Consider the following 18,907-nt stretch of genomic DNA (forward strand, 5'->3'; position numbering starts at 1 on the left):
CTATGGCAACCGCTTTTTGTGTCAGAAAAAGAAACTTCAACACAACAGAAGCTTTGTCTGTAGCCTATAGGCTTAAAAGATAGATGTTTTCCACAAACAGCTTAATGTCATATACGTCCATTTGTGGGGAATCATTGAAACTCAACACACAAATGTAAAGCCAAAATAATAATAACAATAATTCAGGTCGTTGATGCAATGTAATCCATCAGAAAATAATGCAGTGTAGCGATGAATATAAAAATATCTGTGGTTGTGTTTTTCCAGCAGTTTTATCAAACTGAGCTTTTCAGTATTAGTATCAGCTGGTGAAATTCTTCCTCCTCTTAGAACTTTCTTTTGACTTGTTTGTGTCAGTGACAGTGAGGGCTGCGTTTTGAATTTATTTTTCTCCCAAATGAAAATATACATCATAGTGTGATCGTGTGGGGCTTATGTATGTATATGGACGAGGGGCTCGATCATGTTTTGAGCAGCCATCACACTTGACTACTATAATCCAATTTTGGTCCTGGAGGCTGGGAATACATGCACACATAAGATAATGAACAGACCGTCTCTGCTCTCACAGAAAACCAAAAATAGGAACAAGGGTGCTGTAGCCTACAGTAGCCTACTATATAATATCAGAAAGGCATTACACAAACTCCTGTTCACCCTTGCATACCAACGTGGAGCAATGTCAGACCTGCATTAAACCCAGGTCAGGATCAGAGTCATGAAAACCAGGCCTGAATTCATATTGACTCATTCAGAACAACTGAAAACAGAGTTATTCTGGGTCAGTGCAGAGCTCATAAAGGAGTTTTTTTTTATAATGTGGCTTTGTGAAATGTATTTATAGATTCTCATTAGAGTGTTAGAGAAGATTAAAAAGACAGACCTAATTGTACGAAATCTACCACTGAAATAAAGTGTATAACCTGCTACAGTAATGTTATAGGCTTTGCAGCTGTAATGCTATGCAACTGCTGCTACCTGCATCTAATGCTGCAGCACTCTGCCAGGTGAAACAGAAGAAGGTTAGTCTCGATATCAGCAACATAACAGCCAGTGTGATTCCTGAAATACATTATCCTCTATCATTACATATACATGATGTTTGTGCACGTTGTAACCTATAATTGCAATATTTCCTTATGCTCTTTTGGGACCTACACTGAATTCAGTGTTTGCATCCAACCTGAGGGCCTCTTTTTGTTTTCTTAACAGTGCTAATTCAACCGAGCCTGCTAGCAAAGGCGGGGAACTATATGCTAAAAGTCTTCTAACGAGCAGCCAAAGTGTCCAATAGGAAGGAGGTTTGTCGTTCAAATCAGCCAATGGGAGCCTCGGGTTGCCGCGCTGCTCCTCTCAGGGCTCGGTGGAGGCGGGGCTTGTCGTCGAGGACCCACCCTCAAGGCCGCGGGGTTTGGTTGCACATAGGCTGCAGTTTCAGTTTGTTTTATTCACCATTTTGAGTAGCTGAAGGTAAAAAAATTAAGAATATTTGCGTTTGGAGGACAAGCCGCTGCCGTACTTTTATTTTCACGCGCTAGCTCGGACGGTGGAGTTGTGCGTCAACCCTCGCTCCCCTCGGTGTTTTGCAGAGCGGGAATCTATATTTCATTTTTTCCCCCCTGTGCTTTTTCTTCTCCCCCTTTCTTACATCCTTAACCTCTACAGTATTCCTGCAAAATGTCAAGACCAGTGAGGTAGGTGTGCTAAATCTGTCCTCTGCTCTCCGTAAGTTAATAACGACGCCGTGCTTGGCAGGCATCGCCAGATAACATGCACGTCTCGACCATGCTGCGTTTTATGAGCTTGGGTATTTGTTGGTTTCGTTAAAAAATATATAATAATAACGGGAACGTGTGTTTGCCCTGCTTGTGTGTATGTGTGTGTGTGCAGCCTTCTTTTTCTAACATGGATCCCGGCGGTGTGGACTGTTCGCCATGTCTTGTGGAGATAACGCGCAGCCCGCCGCTGTGTCGTGTCTGTCTCGTGCTTTTAAACGGATCCATGATGTGCATTGTTGGCTGCTATGTAGGCCAAGCGGTGAAATTAACGCGGTGTGATTTAACCACTTACGGTTTACGGCTCACTTACAGCCAGGCCTGATAATATTTTTTCCCTCTCTTGGCTGAGAATGAGAATATGGCTACCCATTCATCCAGGGGAGGCTCTGAAACGCTAATACCCCCCCACCAATACTAAAAAAAAACGACGGGAGGAGGAGGAGGAGGTGGTGTTCGGCCTCGGGATTTGGTCTTGTTACCGCGCAGACTAGAAACGTCTGCGCCGTACTCCCCCCTCTTTTTTTTATATCGTATTTCATTGCATGGAAAGATTTGTGTCGTTTCAGGACAATAGAAAAATCGTGTATTGGTCAACAAAAATGTCGTCGGTGAGGTTGGGGGCGGGGAGGGGAGAGCGGAGCTACATTTTCAGCGCTGGCAGTAAATTAACACTGTTGGCTGATGTCACGGGAAGGCGGAGAACTACAAAAAGTCACCACACCCCCACAATGCAAGATCCCCAGCGTGATTAGGACGCATGAGGTGTCTCCGCCGTTTTTAATACGCGCTAAAAACGCCCGTCCACTTGATTAAATGTCAGTTTATGCTTTCAAAACAAATCTAAAGTTGATCCTCGAAATCTCGCGGGTTCCCCGTGTCTGAATGCCGCATTTGTGGCACAGAAATGGAGTGTTTGAAATCAGAGGTGTCTGTCCTTTCTCTGGCGGAAAACCGACTTTATAATATTAGGAATTAATCTTTAGGAGCTTTATACACATAAAACTTACTAAAGTCCCTAATGTTGTTCATTTGGTTATTTTTTTCAGAGTCCCCACTCGATGTAAAAGTAAACCCTCCCCTCTGATATCTCAAGATAATTTAACCACATAATATTTATGTTACACAATGTTCATACACGGTATACAGTAGTAATAACATTTATTATTACCATGTGTACATACTTTCTTCTATAACATGTGTGGTAATGTTCTGAAAGTCTGCAGCTTTCATCATCAGCAAGACACTCACCAAAACTTGTAGTCACACAACAGTGCTCACAGAAAACTCATTGTCTTAACATTTTCATGCTAAGTCACACATGTTACATCTGCGGTCTCTTATTTTAAACAAACAAATCTTCACCAACGTGCACAGCCACGACGGACAATGGTCTGTTGTGGTTCCTTTAGATTAAAGCTCGACCGATCTCTCAGATGCTGCAAAATAGTCACAACTTGTCTCATGTTTACTTTAATTGTCCACATTTCATTTCACTCCAGTCTGAGTAAGTTTGTAGTAAATGGATCAATGGACATGAATGGAAAACAGGGTGACTGCTCTTCACAAACACAAAATCAGCTTTTTTTTTATTCAAAAGACATCTGGTGCATAAAAGGTTCGATTGTTCACACGTGTTTACAGTTCGCCACTCCACACATAATTTAGCTTAAGGCTACTTCAGACACATAAAAAAAAAGAGGCTCAGGCAGTCTCAGTTCAAGCCTATGTTGTTCTGATGTAGTAAAAATAATAAAAGAACTGGCTGATCTTTTGCCACAACTCACTGTGCCAGACAAATATGTGCAAGTGCACATTCCACATAGATGACTTATATGACAAGAAAAATGTCCTTGCTATTGTGGAGAGAGTAAACATCTAACTTTTGGTCACATTTACCCGCAAACACATGAATCCGCTGCTAAAACCGACCTTCCTGGATCACGTTATATTCTCACCTGTACCTGAATAAATGTACAGTACGCTTTTCTTTTTTAATTTTACCGCAGTGCTGTGTGGGGTCTGAATGTCTGGTTACTTTCCCACCTGAAGAGCAGCACCCATGGTCAGCCATGTTTGACATGTGCCGCTGTGCTTGGAACAGCTGTCTAGAAGTTTTGAAATGGGTCATGTGAGCACCAGAGAGGGTAATGATTATCGCCACGTGCTGCTTTATGCTCCACTCTGCACAGCCTTTTGTACATACCACACTGCACATTTATGAATAAACCTACAAATCCTTGAATACTCCAGGTAGTGTAAGCTCAGGGCCAACAGCATGAATACACCACCAAGAACTAGTGAGAGCAATCAATACAATGAAACTGAGACTCTCAGACTATGCCCCCCCACAGTTTAATCTTTAGACGTTCCCTCAAATTAATCTTTAATTTAGACTGAGACTTACATCTCAAACTTAACTTATTAACGTTTTAGAGAATACTGTCAAAACTCAGATCTCAGGTCTCAGGAACTCAGGGCTCACAACTGCTTTCATGATGGATTTAAAGTAAATGGCCCATGACAAGGAATATGCATCACAAGTTAGCAGATATATTGCATTGACTGATACGACAGTCAGCCATAGAGAAAAGTCAAACAGAAAAGAAAACAAAGCGTCATATTTGCTTAGTCATTACTATAAAATGTTTGCTGTTTTTCATTTGATAAATTCCCTGCAGACATTTTCCTATTCAAACCCAAATGTCAGGAGCTTTTGATGTCGATCTGTGATTATTGAGCTCAGGCTAATGTAAAAAATAAATAAATAAATAATAATCCAAACCGGTTTGATATCTAGCCAAAGAACAGGCATGATAAGTCATATTACCAAAATCTGACACTAGGTGTCACCTGTGACAACATGATAAGGGTGGCATTACACCTTTCTACTACAAATTCCTGCAAATGTTTGAAAATAAAAGCCTTTTAAAGGAATTAAGGGTTTCTGTCCACTGAAACGACAACAGGCGTTTAATTTGAAGGAGATACGGGAAATGTTGAGTTTGTATCACAAACCAGCAAACTGCCAACTTTGCTAACAGCCAAACATCAAGAAGCTCTCGTCAACGACTAATAGTCAGTCCCAGATTTACTTTTGGTCGGCAACTTTTACCTACTTAGCTTCCTCCATCGCCTTTGCCTCTGCCATGTTCTGCTTGTGCTGAGCCCGGTTACATTGCCTGCTTGCTCACAGCTCTGCTTGGCTCTGGTTCTGGTGCCCATTTCGGTCACTCCCAGTCCCATACCTCCTCCCACCGCAGGCCTGAAAACCACCTCTTCCTGGTGGTCCACAAGGCCTATGGTGCAAACACAAACACTCCCCCAGAGCTCTGACCTCACAGTCAGAGCAGCCTGGCTAACAAACAAAGCTGACATTAGCTAACAGCAGCTATAGGTCACAGCAGGTTACTTGGACTTTCCACGGCAGCTGGTGGACGTCAGAGGGAAGGCAGAAATACTACGTACCTTTCGTGGGAGAAGGGAGAAAATTTCACTACACTGCTACGTTACTGATAAAACATTCTTATCATGAAACCACCATTGAGCATTTCCTCAAGCTATAATCGTACCATCAAAATCTATAATCATTGCATCACTGGTTGTAATTTCCCACAGCCCCGGGTGGCATCTTCAGATGTCTTGTGTTGTCCGAGCAACAGCAAGTAATTCAGTTTGACGACGAAGAGCAGCATCAAATCCTCATATCTGAGAGCAGAACTATTGGAATGTAAAGTAAGAATGAATCAGAGCCCCGAATGAAGACCTCACAAAGAGCACAGACTTCCTAGAAGGTCTGCCATAACGCAGAATATGCCAAAGATATTTCATGGAGGCCAAATATTTTACAGTTTTAACAATAAAATGTATTGTCCTTCTTTCCTGCAAAAAAACGTCCTACCACATATACACAAATATCCTGCCTTCATATCTCTGATTGGCCCATAATCTGTCTATGTGTTGAGCTCCACCATCTCTTCACCAGTTTGGTGATTTTGGCAAACAGTATGTTGCTCTCTTGTTGATAATGTGTGCACGTCTGAGGCTTTTACTGTGGTGAGTGTCGCTGTGGGCGCCTGTTGTTGTAATCTAAGTACTTGTAAAAGTTTATGGCGCCGTTACCCTTCCCCCTTCCATCCCACTACACACACACACACACACACACACACACACGCTCCCCCTCTTCTCCTGCATGCTATTTAACCTGGTTAGGATCCACAGATGCGTAGTTTCCCAGGCAGTGCTTGCAGATGATCTGCGGTGCCCCCAGTTGTTCAAAACGATCACTGCACTAGATACCTGTGTGTCAAATGATTTGAAGTGCCCTGTGTGTTTGGTTTCGTCTGACATTTTCTTTAAAACGTGTGTTTACATTCATGTATGTAAATCAGTCTAAAGGAGGCTTTCCATGGGAGAGGGATGCTTTTTTTGTGTGGTTTTAACGGGCACCAACACAGCTTCTCCAGAGTCATGTGTTACCTGAACTATAGTTGGCTGCTGTTATCTGAGGCTTCCTCCATACACTTTGCCAAATGAGCCCTGGAAACTGTAGAAGGCAGACCAGTGTCCAGTTCAGTGCCCCCAGCTGGAGGCCGTTTGTGGCTTCTCAAACCAACTAATACAATCCACACATTCATTGTGACTTGTTGCTGCCCGTAGAATTGCTGGACATGACATATGATCGCTTTGTTGCCCCTTTTGCCCCCCACCCCCCACACCCCATCCCCCACCCAGCAGCACCCATCGACATTGAATATCAGGTGAGTGTGGTGATGCAACTTTGTCCTGTGTAGATGTAATCTGATGCAGTGTGTGCTCTTCTTCACAGGAACAGGAAAGTGGTGAACTACTCACAATTCAACGAGTCTGATGATGCAGGTAAGACACACCTGATGTGTTTTTGGCTATATGTAAAATCCAACATCAGCATAAAGACATGCTTATTCATTTTTCCATCTGTGAGCTCAATGGTCAGTAAATCATACACAGAGGTGTGCACGGTTTAGTCCCATCTAGCGGCGAGAATGCAGATTGCAACCAACTGAATTCCATTCGCCTGTCCCTTCAAGTCTACAGGAGTAACTACGGCACCTGCAAAACTCACAAAGCCATTGTTTAGTTTGTCCATTCTAGGTCAGTTCAGCATGGCAGCATGTAAGACGACCCTGTAGACCAGTAGATCGTTTCAAATGTTACAAACTGGACCTTTTTTTTTTAAAGGCAAAATCTCTCAGCAAAGACTCATTTACATGTTGCCATGGTACACACACTGTCATATTGGGCTACCATGTGTGGTAGAATGCACAGACACTGGTGTCATCCATATTAATACTGTAACTGATGGATTATACCAGATGATTCTGCTCCTAGTACAGAACATGTAGAAATATTTATTTTATTAGATATTTTAATGATTTTAGTAAAGACAAGTGACTAGTTCATTTAGTACAAATGATGCATCTAAACTTTATGTTGGCAAATCCAGTGTAGTGGTCTCAACATAACTTGTGCCAGCATGTCATCTCCTGTTATGTTTTTCACGTGGTTTATACAGGACATTCCAAACATCACCACTGAGAAGCAAATAAAGAAATGCAGAGTGACGAGGACTAAAAGTCAGCCCGTCTGACCAACTGCTACTATGAACGTGTCCATGACAGTAAGACTAAAATTGTGTCCTTTCTCTGTAGATGAGGAGTATGGTGACAGTAAGCCGAAGAAGGTGCGCACAGCCCCTCGTGAGCCCAAGCACAAGCGCTCGAAGAACTCACAGGATGACAGGTGAGCCGTCGCTAAAGACCGACAGTCTAACAGGTTTCCACTCCATGTTTAGTCCTGTGACTTTTTGATTAATGTCTTAATTATATGGTTCTCCTCTTGAATGCATGACAGATTTCCACAGGTCCAATCAATCTTGTGTCATGTACGGTTTAACCACTTGAATACATCGATGCAGAGAGCAGCACAATATTTGTCCTGTATGAGCAGGGTGGAAGTTTAACCCTCCAGAGGCAAATGGACACAGTCAGCACTAAGACCCCAGGATATAGTAGTACAGGTGCAACAAGGCTGAGGGGGGTGGGGTTAGGGCATTGGTAGAAGCCAGCTTTTATGGGGTAGCGAGCAAAGGAAATGGGTAGTTGATCAAATGCAGAGCAGACAGCCAGGTGTGCTATAGTGGTGTGTCAGAGTGTAGAGAGAAAGAAACCAGAGGGAACTATTGGGGATGGAGGAGAGCGCATTCGATTCACCACGGATGCGTGTAGTGATGTACAACCTCTCTAAAATCGTATAGGGTTTTTATCTGAGCCCGGGTCGGTCTGCTTCAGTCATTCTGTAAAAAAGCCACAGTGTGGTTACACAAGTTTCCACACAGCTATGCAATAACAACTGTGCTTAGAGACTACAGGTTGTCCCTGTGTTCAGTTCTTAGTACCTTTGTACCTGAAAATCTAGTTTTTGGACTTAAGTTTCACTGCCATGTTCCTGTTTGTTTTGAGAGATCAGCCTTATTTTGCTGATTGCTCAAACACTTCCTGCTATTCCTGCTTTGCGTTAGAAGCATTTCTTCTGGCAAACCTACAGAAAACTTTAATAGCAAAGAAGTTTTATAGTTATAAATGCAGTGAGTGAATAATCAGAGATTGATTCAGTTATGGACCTAGCACATGACATGTCCTGCACTACGGCCGTCTCTGTTTCTGCATTGTCTCGCCTGTCAGGTGGACAATGTTCGTCTCTTTCAAAAAACTGAAATATCTTTGAGTGCTTTGTACATAGTACTGTGGAAAAGCTAAAGAAATCAAATGTTTTTTTCCCTTTCATGTGGGGAAAAAACATTCAGTGTGAGACTTTACATGATTTAGGGACTCTGTTTCAATGTTTTGTTCGTTCCCCTCACCTTAAAGGATAGAGACAAAAACCAGTGTTGCTTTCACATTGTCGCTCAGGATCTTAGCGATGCACATTTCTTACCAGTTCTCTGTCCCCTTCCTCTGTTGTTTGTTTGTTTGAGTATTTGTTTGCTAAATGAAATGCAGATTGAAATCTGTGCCTTGTTCATGATCCCCCCGGGGCAACCTCACTCTACTCGCTCAGACTTTGTATTGTCCTGATTTTTGTTCCAGTGAGGAGTCTGATGACAAGCTCTCCAAATCCAAAAATGATTCAGCAGGTAAGTCTCTCCGTTGTCTGATTGAGATGAGAAGGATGGCTGAGGGACTTTGTGAGTGAACGGTGGCGAGGCGGCTCCCTGATTTCCCTCTGTATCGTTGCTGCAGATGACTTTGGCAGCGATGATGAAGACAATGAATTTGGAGAGGAGGAGGATGAAGATGGAGGAAGCGACTATGAAGAAAAAAGAGGGAAGAAGGCAAAGAAAGCCAAGGTGGAGAAGCCCACCAAGAGGGGGCCGAAGAGAAAACGGGCTGCAGGTAACAATCAAGTTTCTCTCCTGATCTCCTGATTGTGGTATCCATTCAAATGTGGTGACTGAAGTATATAGGGTGTATGCTGCTTCCTTCTACTTGGATACACAGTATGTGGAATCCTATGTTGTCATATGCGCATGCAGATGTTTACAGAACTCCATTAAAAGAGCAGTGTATTTATTATGTAGTGGAATCTATCAGCAAAGTTGCAGTTAACAACCCTCTTGCTTCACCTGCTCCTCCTTAGCGTGTATGGGAAACTATGATGGCCATGAAGCGTTTGGAAAAAAACACACAATCCTATCTTCAGCCAGTGTTTAGTTTGTCCGTTACTTTAGAAGCATTCTGAAGCAACAAATACACAACAATTCTTATTTTTACGCGATTATACACTAATTAAAAACATAGCTTTGAGTATTATATTCCATTACCGCCATATTGTGTGAATAGAGCTCCCAAAATCGGACAGACTGGACCGTGAACAAGGAAAAGGTCCAATACAAGTTCACACTAAGGTTCAACATGACGTCGAATTCTAAATAAATGATTACAAGTTTTATTGACCAATAATTTAGCACGTAAAAATTATGGGAATGACATAATATTTCAAATTTCCCATTATTATCCATTATAATTTATCAGTCAATTTAAAGCAATGATATTGTGTGCTTGAAAATTTAACTGGTTAATAATCGTGTAAGTTAGTACTCTAAAGGACAGTCGAGTTGTAAAGAGAGCTAAATTAAAATTTTGATGCAATTTTGATTCTGTCTTTGATCATAAAATATGAGTTTGAGCTGATTATTGAAGTAAAACCTTGATGGGTTTAGACATAGTGTTGCCAAATTAAATATGACAGCTAAAAAAAAATCACATTCCGTTTTTTTGGCTTTGTTCTGTGCAGCCAGATGATGTATTCGAGTGATCCGCGGGGGTTCTGGGATGTTTTGGAAGGCCAAGCAGCAAGCCAGTGGGGGTGCTACCATCAAAAATAATGATGAGAGGAATTGGTGCCATTGATGTTTTGACATGTGAATATCTAAAATAGCTTCAGCTTGGTGTTTGACGGGCAGCACGAGCTGTGTTCTGACTTTATTCCTCCCACATCTCGGGCTTATTGTGACTGATTGAGTCGTTTTGCCTCCAACACTCTGACGCTCTGCTTTGATTCATCACTGTGAGTCAACAGATTGATGAGCCTGATCAATCACTCGCCGTCATCTGTTGAGCTGAGTCCGTTGACGGCGTCGCTCTTGTGATCAATCAAACAGTGACTAGATGATGCTCTGAACAATATCCTCAGTAAATGTACATCTCTGCCTGCTATCCCCTGAAGAATTCATAGGAGTTAATGTAATTTTTTGTGCCCGATTTTAAATCACCACAATGACTGTTTTTATATTTCTGCCTCATCAGCGCTCAAATGAATAATTAACCTCTACAGGAACAATGTGTGTGCTATCAGTAATTGCAATAGACCTGGCAGTATGGGGCCTCAAATGACCTACACAGCAAAAACACCTCACCTGCAGTGCTTCACTGCAGCTTCTCATTACATATCATGGTGATATGTTCCATTTAAAGCCATTGCTTTGCTTTGTTACCCAAAATACACACCCTGGTTAACAGGATGGCTGCTCCCAGTGGGATAATTTTTGCCTGATTGCCCAACCCTGGAAGCTATAGGAAATATGAGCTAGAATGGAGTTTCTCCAAATCTATATTTAGGTATACAAATCCTGTCATGCAGCGCATCTAAGGTTCCAAAAGACAGGAAGTAACTGTTTAAAAAAATCACTCTAGAGCTGGTTTTACTTATGTTTCATCATCATCATCATCATCATCATCTGAGGTGTAGTTTGGACATTGTAAAGCCCCTTTAGAAGGTCTGATATGGGCCAGAGAGCAGACAGACAACTAGTCTATAACTAAATGTATGCTGACGATGCAATCATGCATGTATAACAGACAGACAGACCACTGAGTTACTGAATATGCAAATGATTGCTATCTCACAGTAACATTGAGCCATATGTGATGGCTCTGCAACAACTATTGATTGGAAGCAAATGGGGAAAGTACACAAGTTCAGATATCCAGGCTTTGTCTTCATTTCCCAATCAAATGTGAAGCACAGGTTAGGACCATCCAGACTAACCAGAACTGTTTGTCTTATATGATTTTGTTTACCTATAAAGGCCACCCAGCTTTACATGCACACCATGATTTGATCACATCTTTCTTATTCGGTCGGCGACCAGGCAACCCTATCGTCAATGAAATCTGTAATTTCATTATGCAAACCAAGCTTTAAAAATATTAGATCAGAAGGAAGACAAAATGGCAGCCGTGAAAAAAGTAGAATCTATTAAGCTTTGATAACTTAATAAATGTATGATTTATAACAAAGATTGAAATAGAATAGTGTGAATGGCCCTGCCCCAGGGGGAGTATTCAGTAGAGACAGTAAACTAGTCATCTTTTCTATTTCAAGCCCCACAGATCTGTCTACACTGACATTTTAAAAAAACAAAAAACAAATAGGGCTTAAAGGCAAACTGAACACAGAGATCCAGGGGTGTATGTAGCTCTCCTTTTGTTCTCAGTGGTCGTTTTGAGTCATTTTCACAATTCTAGAAATTGATAGCATTGCCACTAACAATTAAAATCCAGTTAGTTACAAATCTGTTATTTCTTTCTCCCTCTCCTCATTCACTTTGTATGTTGCTTTACCACTGTCTCTAACAAACAGGCACAAACCTAATAAGAGATCTGGCATTATCGCCTGATCAGCGTGATCGTCGTACAGTGTTTTTTTTTCCACACACACACACACACACACACACACACACACACACACACACACACACACACACACACACACACACACACACACCCCCACCCATCAAGTGTTAACATGTTACAATATCAGTGGAGGCGGTCAGTAATTTAGAGCTGTCGGCTTCTGCAGGAAACAGCTGCATGAAGCCTACAACGATGTCAAAACAAGATGTCACACGTAAATCTGGTTAATCCACACAGTGGCACGTCTTTTTTTTTTTTTTTACCTGGCATATTGTGAATCATTGTAACTGTGGGTGTGTGTTCTTTGTGCAGATGACAGTGATGACGAGAGGGAAGTGAGTCGAAAGCGTACAGTGCGCCAGGCGGCCTCCAAGGCCGTGTCCAAACAGAGGGAGATCTTGCTGGGCGACGGAGGCAGCGAGGACGAAGAGCACGAAGACCAAGAGGAGTCCTACATGGACCGTATGTACCAATACACCACACCTGCTCCCAAAATATCTCAAGGTCTTCACATGATTGAAGGACTGAGAAAGGAAAATGTTTGTGTGTTTTTGCACTGAACACTTTACCTTTTCTAAGTCCAGACCTTCAAATTTGCCACCATTTCTGTTCTGATCTCAGGAACTACTTCATCTCTAAAAAAATCCTTCAAACGAAACAATTTGAGAAAAAGAGTCAGTCACTCATCAGAGATCACAAATAGACACTCGTTCATTTCAGGGGCATTCAAGACCACTGCATTAAAGTGATCATTATTATTTATCATCGTCATCTCAGATAAAATGTTTCTGTGCACTGTTAGAAAGCTCTTAAAGGAGACGGCCTTTTCCTTTGAAATGACTCTATATTCTGCTCCATGCATCCATATGTGCTGTAACTGAACACATAAGGGTCCAGGTATAATAGGATGTTGGATTGACAGTGGCACAGTGTCCGTCTTGCAACGATTCTTACGTGTCCCTTTTCTGTGTACAGCCGATGAGTCCGGCAGCGACGAGGACTTCATGGTGGAAGATGATGATGACAGCGACTACGGTCACTCCAAGAAGAGAGGCAAGAAGGTGATTCGACGGGGACGGCCGGACAAGAAGGAGAAGAAAAGCCCCAAACCTCGACTAAAGGCCACAGGTGAGAGGTCCAGTCCTTCTGCAGCTGTGTTTGTGATGCTCCCAGTTGTGCCCGCTGAATCAGGTCAGGCAGCTTGTGAAAACCGCGTAGAGCGCTACACAGTAAGGAGGCTACATCTGTTAGTCTAAAGTGTCAGATACATATTTAATCAATGTTCCACGTGTTCTGTCGCTCATCTAATTTCCAGGCTTTATCTACGCAGTTGTGATCAGTAATTAGGCTGTCACTCAAAACTCAAGAACACTCAACACTCAAACTGCTGTCTCAGTGCAACAAAAAGTTCAGATCTCAATTCAACGTTGGAGTTATTTTTAACTTCACGAAATGTTGGAAGCTCAAATGGTTTGACACTAAATTGACATTTGATAAGACTGAAACACAAGAATGCAACAAGAATCCGCAGGAGTGATATCCCATCAATCATTTAGTTTATAAAAGTTGTAAAATAGCATTTATTGAAGAGGGCATAATAACACCGTTTAGGACTTCATCCTGACTCAGGATTTGACTCCACACTTGAAACTTTTGACTTGTAGAACAATGATTTTATCTGATATTAAGTATAAATAATAAATGTTGTGTTCATAAATATTAACACAGTTTGATGATCAGTCAGCATGCTCCTGTTAAAGCTTCCTCCTCGTAACTTTGAAATATAACAGACTGTAGGGTAGGTAAGGTGGTCACCTTCAGTTATTGATCTCGTATGAAAGAAACTGGAGATGTGACTCCTGAAGGTGGCGTGATGCGCCCAGAGAGCGAGAAGACGTCTCACTCTGTTGGAGTTGTTAGAACTACAAACACGTTGTACAGAGGTGTTACAGAGTGGAGCTTCTTCCCCAACGGATGATCTTTGGCTGAGAGCAGCTAGCAGCTGCAGAGAGCGCACAGACCAGACAACACACAAAACATTTTGGCCTCTTATCAGGTTAATCAGGAATTAATTGGCCACAGCGGATGAGATCTGTCGCTTGTAACATTTGTTATTTTAAACTGGTGAAAGTGTCGACTAAAAAAAAGAAGCTGCTCACTGAATGCTTTGCGCACTTAGAATGACGGAGCAGATTCATCCGTGTGTTTTTCACATTCACACTCATTTCCACTCACATGTAGTGAAATGCTGCACTGTAGTCTGCGCTAAAGGAGAGCAGCTCTGCAACACCTGCAGGCTCAACAGAGTTCAGTAAAGCTGTTGTAGATGATCCATAAAACTGAGCCCAGATCAGCTGTGATGCAGATCTTTAAGATCAGTTTGAGATTGTACCGCAGGTCATGATGCTGTCAGAACAGTGTCTGTTTATGAATCAGTAATAATCTGTGCAACAGCAGTTGGAAGATTCCACTTGTGATTGGTGGTTGATGTGGAGCATTAAAGGAACAGTTTGATGTTCAATCAGAAGTGTGATCCCACTCCATCGTCTGGTTTGTAAAGCTATGCACTTAGCTTAGCACGACAGCTGGAAACGAGTAATATGGCTCTGCCATTTTAGGTCTCTGGGGTCCCATTAATGTTCCTATCAATTGCCTTTGTGTGGGTGGACCCCAGATGGTTTACATCTTGTGTCTTCTGTGCACAAACAGAACTGTCAAAAAAATGTCCATTTATGTCCAGAAGCTGTTACGTGGTGTAACTTGGCAAACAGCAGCTTATCGGCCCAGAACTCAGCGGATTCACAGTGACGATAAGGTCGCATACAGACCAAATTAGGCGCTGTGGTGAAAACAGGTTTTTCTATTCATTGGGCTGTGCTGGTGCGGGCCATGGAGGGTTGCAAAAAAAAAAAAAAAAAGCAGTGATCTGTGGTAGAGAAGCTGAGCCGGATTTTGGAAAATCGCACCGCCCATCAGACGATCAGACCAATCAAACTGCTCCACACTCAGCCTGAAATGTCTCCACCATCCAGGACTTAACTAGATACTCTACCCAATGTGCTCTGGCTTTGTTTATTTTATGTATGCAGCTTCTAAATCTGTCTGGCTCGCAGTTTACGCTGCAAAGTTAAATTTGATTGAGTGGAGAGCTTTGATTGAGAGACATAGACAGTGAATGAGAGTGAGGGAGCGCCGGGTTAATCAGAGAAATAAAGGTTTTGTCCTGATTGTTTCACAGTGGTTACGTTCAACACAAATAGACACACCCCCAGCAGCCTCCCTTACAAAGAGCAAATTGTAATCTTTTGATCACTAACTGATCTGTTTCCCCCCCGCAGTGACCCCCAGTCCAATGAAAGGAAAGGGGAAGGGGCGCCCCAGCGCCAAGGCCCTGGAGAAGAGCTCACCCAAAGAGGAGGAAGAGGAGGACCCAGAGAGTCCCCTGGAGGAAGAAGAGGAGGAGGCCGAGAAGAAAGAGACCTCCCCCGCTCCCAAGACGACGAAGGAGGCCGCAGGAGGCGACGAGGAGGAGGAAGACGAAGAGGAGGAGGACGGCTCGGAAGAGGAGGCACCCTCCGGAGAAGACTAGAAGATGGTACCCGCTGAAGCCCATCCTCCACGTCTCTCTGTCTCTTCTCAACGTTCTTGTTTTCTTTTGTTGCTCTGCGTTAAGAGTTGTTCGGGGTTATTTTTTTTTTCTTTTCTGTTTCTCTTTATTTTTTTTATTTTTTCCTCCTCGCGGTGGCCTGGCTCAATGGTTTGGACTTTGTGTGCTTTTTCTTGTGTTGCTTCTCCCTCCCCCTCCACATCCCCTTCCTCCAACCAAGACATTGTGCGTGTGTGTGCGTGTGAGGAAATTTTTCACTTTGAACAGAGTCACAATATTCAGCCTTCCTGACTTTTATCATTTCTGCATTTTAGTCTGAAAATACAGACAGGTCTCTGCCTTTCCAAGAGCTCAGTACTAGTGAGCATCCGTCCTCAGTGTGAACAGACCAGTTCACTTGTGTGTGTGTTTTGTTTTTTTCTTTTTTTTCTTTTCCCTCTCCTCACCCCTGGGATTATCAGTGACCTGCCACACCGTTTTTCTTCCTGCTTATTTGACTGATGTGCGTACAGGGAGTATTGTTCAGAGCTTCTCAGTATCAGTAACTAAAGCGCTGTATTTACAAAGCGACATTAAGTCAACACTCGCAGGGCTGAAGTCTTCACCCTCTCTTTGGTACTTTGTGCTTTTAAACCAGGAGCATGTTTTAACAGGGCAGCACTAGTTTGGTCATTGTTTTAAAGCAGCGCCCTTTTAATTTAATGTTTTAAACGCCACCCGGCTTTTTGACACTATATCAGCACCATGATGTCTCGTTTGTGTTGCCCGCGTGGGGAGTGCATTAAAACGCGTTCTTTTTTTGAGAAGTATTCCACTTGTAGCTGCTGCTTGTAGATCAGTTGAAACGGTTAAAGGTGTGTTCTGTTGACAGGCCGCTGCCATCGCGCGCGTCAAGCCAGCATGTGTGTTTTTATGTACTTGTTTAAAAATTTGTATGCTTTTTTCTCTCTCAGCCCATCAGCTGCCTATGTGAAACGGTTTTTGTTGAATGTTGGGCTGCACCATGCTACGTGAAGCAACCCCCCCACCCGCTCTTTTTATAAACGTACGACCCCTCCACCCTCCCCTGCATGGCCACAGCAACTTCTTAACATTCAACCCCTTGTGCCAGGCACCCCTAAATCTTGTTTTGTTTATTTTTAAGAAATGCAAGAAGAGATGTTTTTTTTTTTGTTTGTTTTTTTGTTTTTTTTCCTTTTGAGAGTTAAAAAAAAAAATGAATGTCGTTTTTTTTTCTCCTGTTGGTTCATTGTTCTAATTCTCTATTCAGATTTTTTTTGTAATGTTTGTTTTTTAAGAAAAGAAATAAAATGTATCTTGATTTTAAAGAAAAAAAGTCGACCCTATCCAATCTGTTCTGCCCGATGGTTGGACCAGTCATCCTTCCCCGAGTTCCTCCTTGTTCTTTCAATCACTTTCTTCTCCTCCCCTCTCTCCCAGTCCCATCAGCTTAATGGTTACTGTTGGTATCCATGCTCATGTGTTTCCTCTGAGCTTTTTTGTTCATCCATTAGTACTTCACAAGTGGAAACATTTTGTTTTGTTTTTTTTTGTTTTTCTTTTTTCAATTTAGAATTACAAAGTACTGAGGCTCACAAAAGATCAGCAGCTCGGTACATCCGACATTCATTTGTCTTTTTAATGCCTTAATTTTCATTGAGTTCAGTTTCAGTAGTGGCTCTGATAACGTCATTGGAGGCCTGAGAATGTAACCTGTATTAGGCTGAGAACAAGTCAACAATTTGTATGATCAGCAGACCATCCAAAGCCATAAAACGATCTCAAAACTAGTGACTCGGAGATCAGGTGCAGCACTTGTGAGATTGTCCTTTTTTGCGATAAGTAGTGTTTTGATGTCAAAGCAAAAAAAAATAAAAATACAAAAAAATGGGAAGAAGCTGCTGTTGTGACCTTGGGAACATAAATTCATTATTATGAGAAATTCAGATTTGTCCCAAGGCTGCAATAGGAATCAGTCCTGGATGTGTACAGGACGAAGTCGAACCTTGTCCTCGGTTCAGAAGCACATTCAATTGTTTTACAACTGTCCTTATTAGCGGGTTAGTGTGTTTTTTCTACGTTCAGGTCCTGAATTGGCACTCAAGTTGGACGATTGGATATGAATAGGAAAATAAATCAGAAAAAAGTGTTTATACCAATCTAAAGCTCAGAGAGCTCTGTTTGCAGCAGAATCAGACACTGTCTGTAGTCGACAGCGTTGAGGGCTTGAACGAGGGTCCTCTCCATCATCCCACAGGGGGCACATAGCATAAGGCTGTGAATTTCTCCTCTTTCATCCATTCTACGATTTCTTCTGTTGTACTGTTTTTGATGTTTTTTTTCTATCTACCTTCAGTTGTATTGGCAATGTAAATGTAAGCCAAGTTGTGATTCCTACAGGAGACCAAGCGGAGAAGCTTTTTGTCAGTAGTGTGGAAAAGGAACGCTGAACTCTTGAATCTTTTGCATGTTGTGGAAAAAGTGCGAAGCGATAATGATGCTGGTGATGGCAATATTGTGGTCTTACAAAAAGTATTAACAACAACGACGATGTTGATAATGTTTTGGTTTCCCAGCTTCTAATAAAGGCAACCTACTTTTTATACGGATTTAACTACTTGTTTTGTGACGTTGAGCTCTTGTGTACTGTGCGGTTGGTGGTGATGGTGACCAGCAATACTCGATATATACCACTCAGTGGCGCTATGTTTTTATATGCAGTTTATCTGAGCTGACGAGTCTCGTTTTAGATCAGTTTAGTACCAATACAATACTGCTCAGACATCCTAAAACCTGATCAATAAGAGAGTTATACCCCAAATGTACAGAACCATGCTTTACTTAGATATACTGTGTTCCCCCAAATGAGAGCTGATGTCTTTGTAGATACTTACAGCTGGACCCTTTATATGTCTGTATGCAAATGTTATTTCCTTCATACTTTTATCACGCAAAGGCAGAGGTCAAAAACAGCAAAAGAATCCCCTCATGTTTCAATCATTGATGAATTCTGCTTTACCGCTAATGGACTGACAAATGTGCATTTTGACATAAAGTCACTGAACTATCAGTGGATTAATTGCATCGTGGGTGATGTAGGTTCTAGGTTTTTAGGAAGAATATGTGGAACATAAAAAGACGATATTTTAGACTACAATGTCATCACAGTCCAATGCTAAATCAGTGGAGTGCTGGTGCTCATTGGTTCTTCATTTATATGCTGTATTTATATACAGCCTATAAACATGTTTTTAAATAGAGACATGACATCAGCTCATTCAGACAGTGTG

At 42.1% G+C, this 18,907-nt stretch overlaps 1 protein-coding gene across 1 annotated transcript; it reads left to right on the forward strand.

Moving 5' to 3' along the window:
- Window positions 1–1,390: 1,390 nt before the first annotated feature.
- nucks1a (nuclear casein kinase and cyclin-dependent kinase substrate 1a) lies at window positions 1,391–17,489 on the forward strand. The gene is made up of 8 exons (XM_010748614.3): window positions 1,391–1,694; window positions 6,604–6,653; window positions 7,466–7,556; window positions 8,903–8,949; window positions 9,056–9,208; window positions 12,323–12,472; window positions 12,986–13,138; window positions 15,349–17,489. The coding sequence occupies exons 1-8, from the start codon at window positions 1,678–1,680 to the stop codon at window positions 15,597–15,599; spliced, it is 912 nt and encodes a 303-aa protein (XP_010746916.1). The 5' UTR covers window positions 1,391–1,677; the 3' UTR covers window positions 15,600–17,489.
- Window positions 17,490–18,907: the final 1,418 nt, after the last annotated feature.

Source organism: Larimichthys crocea, chromosome VI (genome assembly GCF_000972845.2).
Source record: "Larimichthys crocea isolate SSNF chromosome VI, L_crocea_2.0, whole genome shotgun sequence".
Classification (NCBI taxonomy): Eukaryota; Metazoa; Chordata; class Actinopteri; family Sciaenidae; genus Larimichthys; species Larimichthys crocea.

Bases quoted from the DNA above. Each gene is read 5' to 3' on its own strand.
- nucks1a (XM_010748614.3), top strand. The intron at 7,557-8,902 runs GTGAGCCGTCGC...TTTTTGTTCCAG, and splicing joins AAGAACTCACAGGATGACAG to TGAGGAGTCTGATGACAAGC. The intron at 13,139-15,348 runs GTGAGAGGTCCA...TCCCCCCCGCAG, and splicing joins ACCTCGACTAAAGGCCACAG to TGACCCCCAGTCCAATGAAA.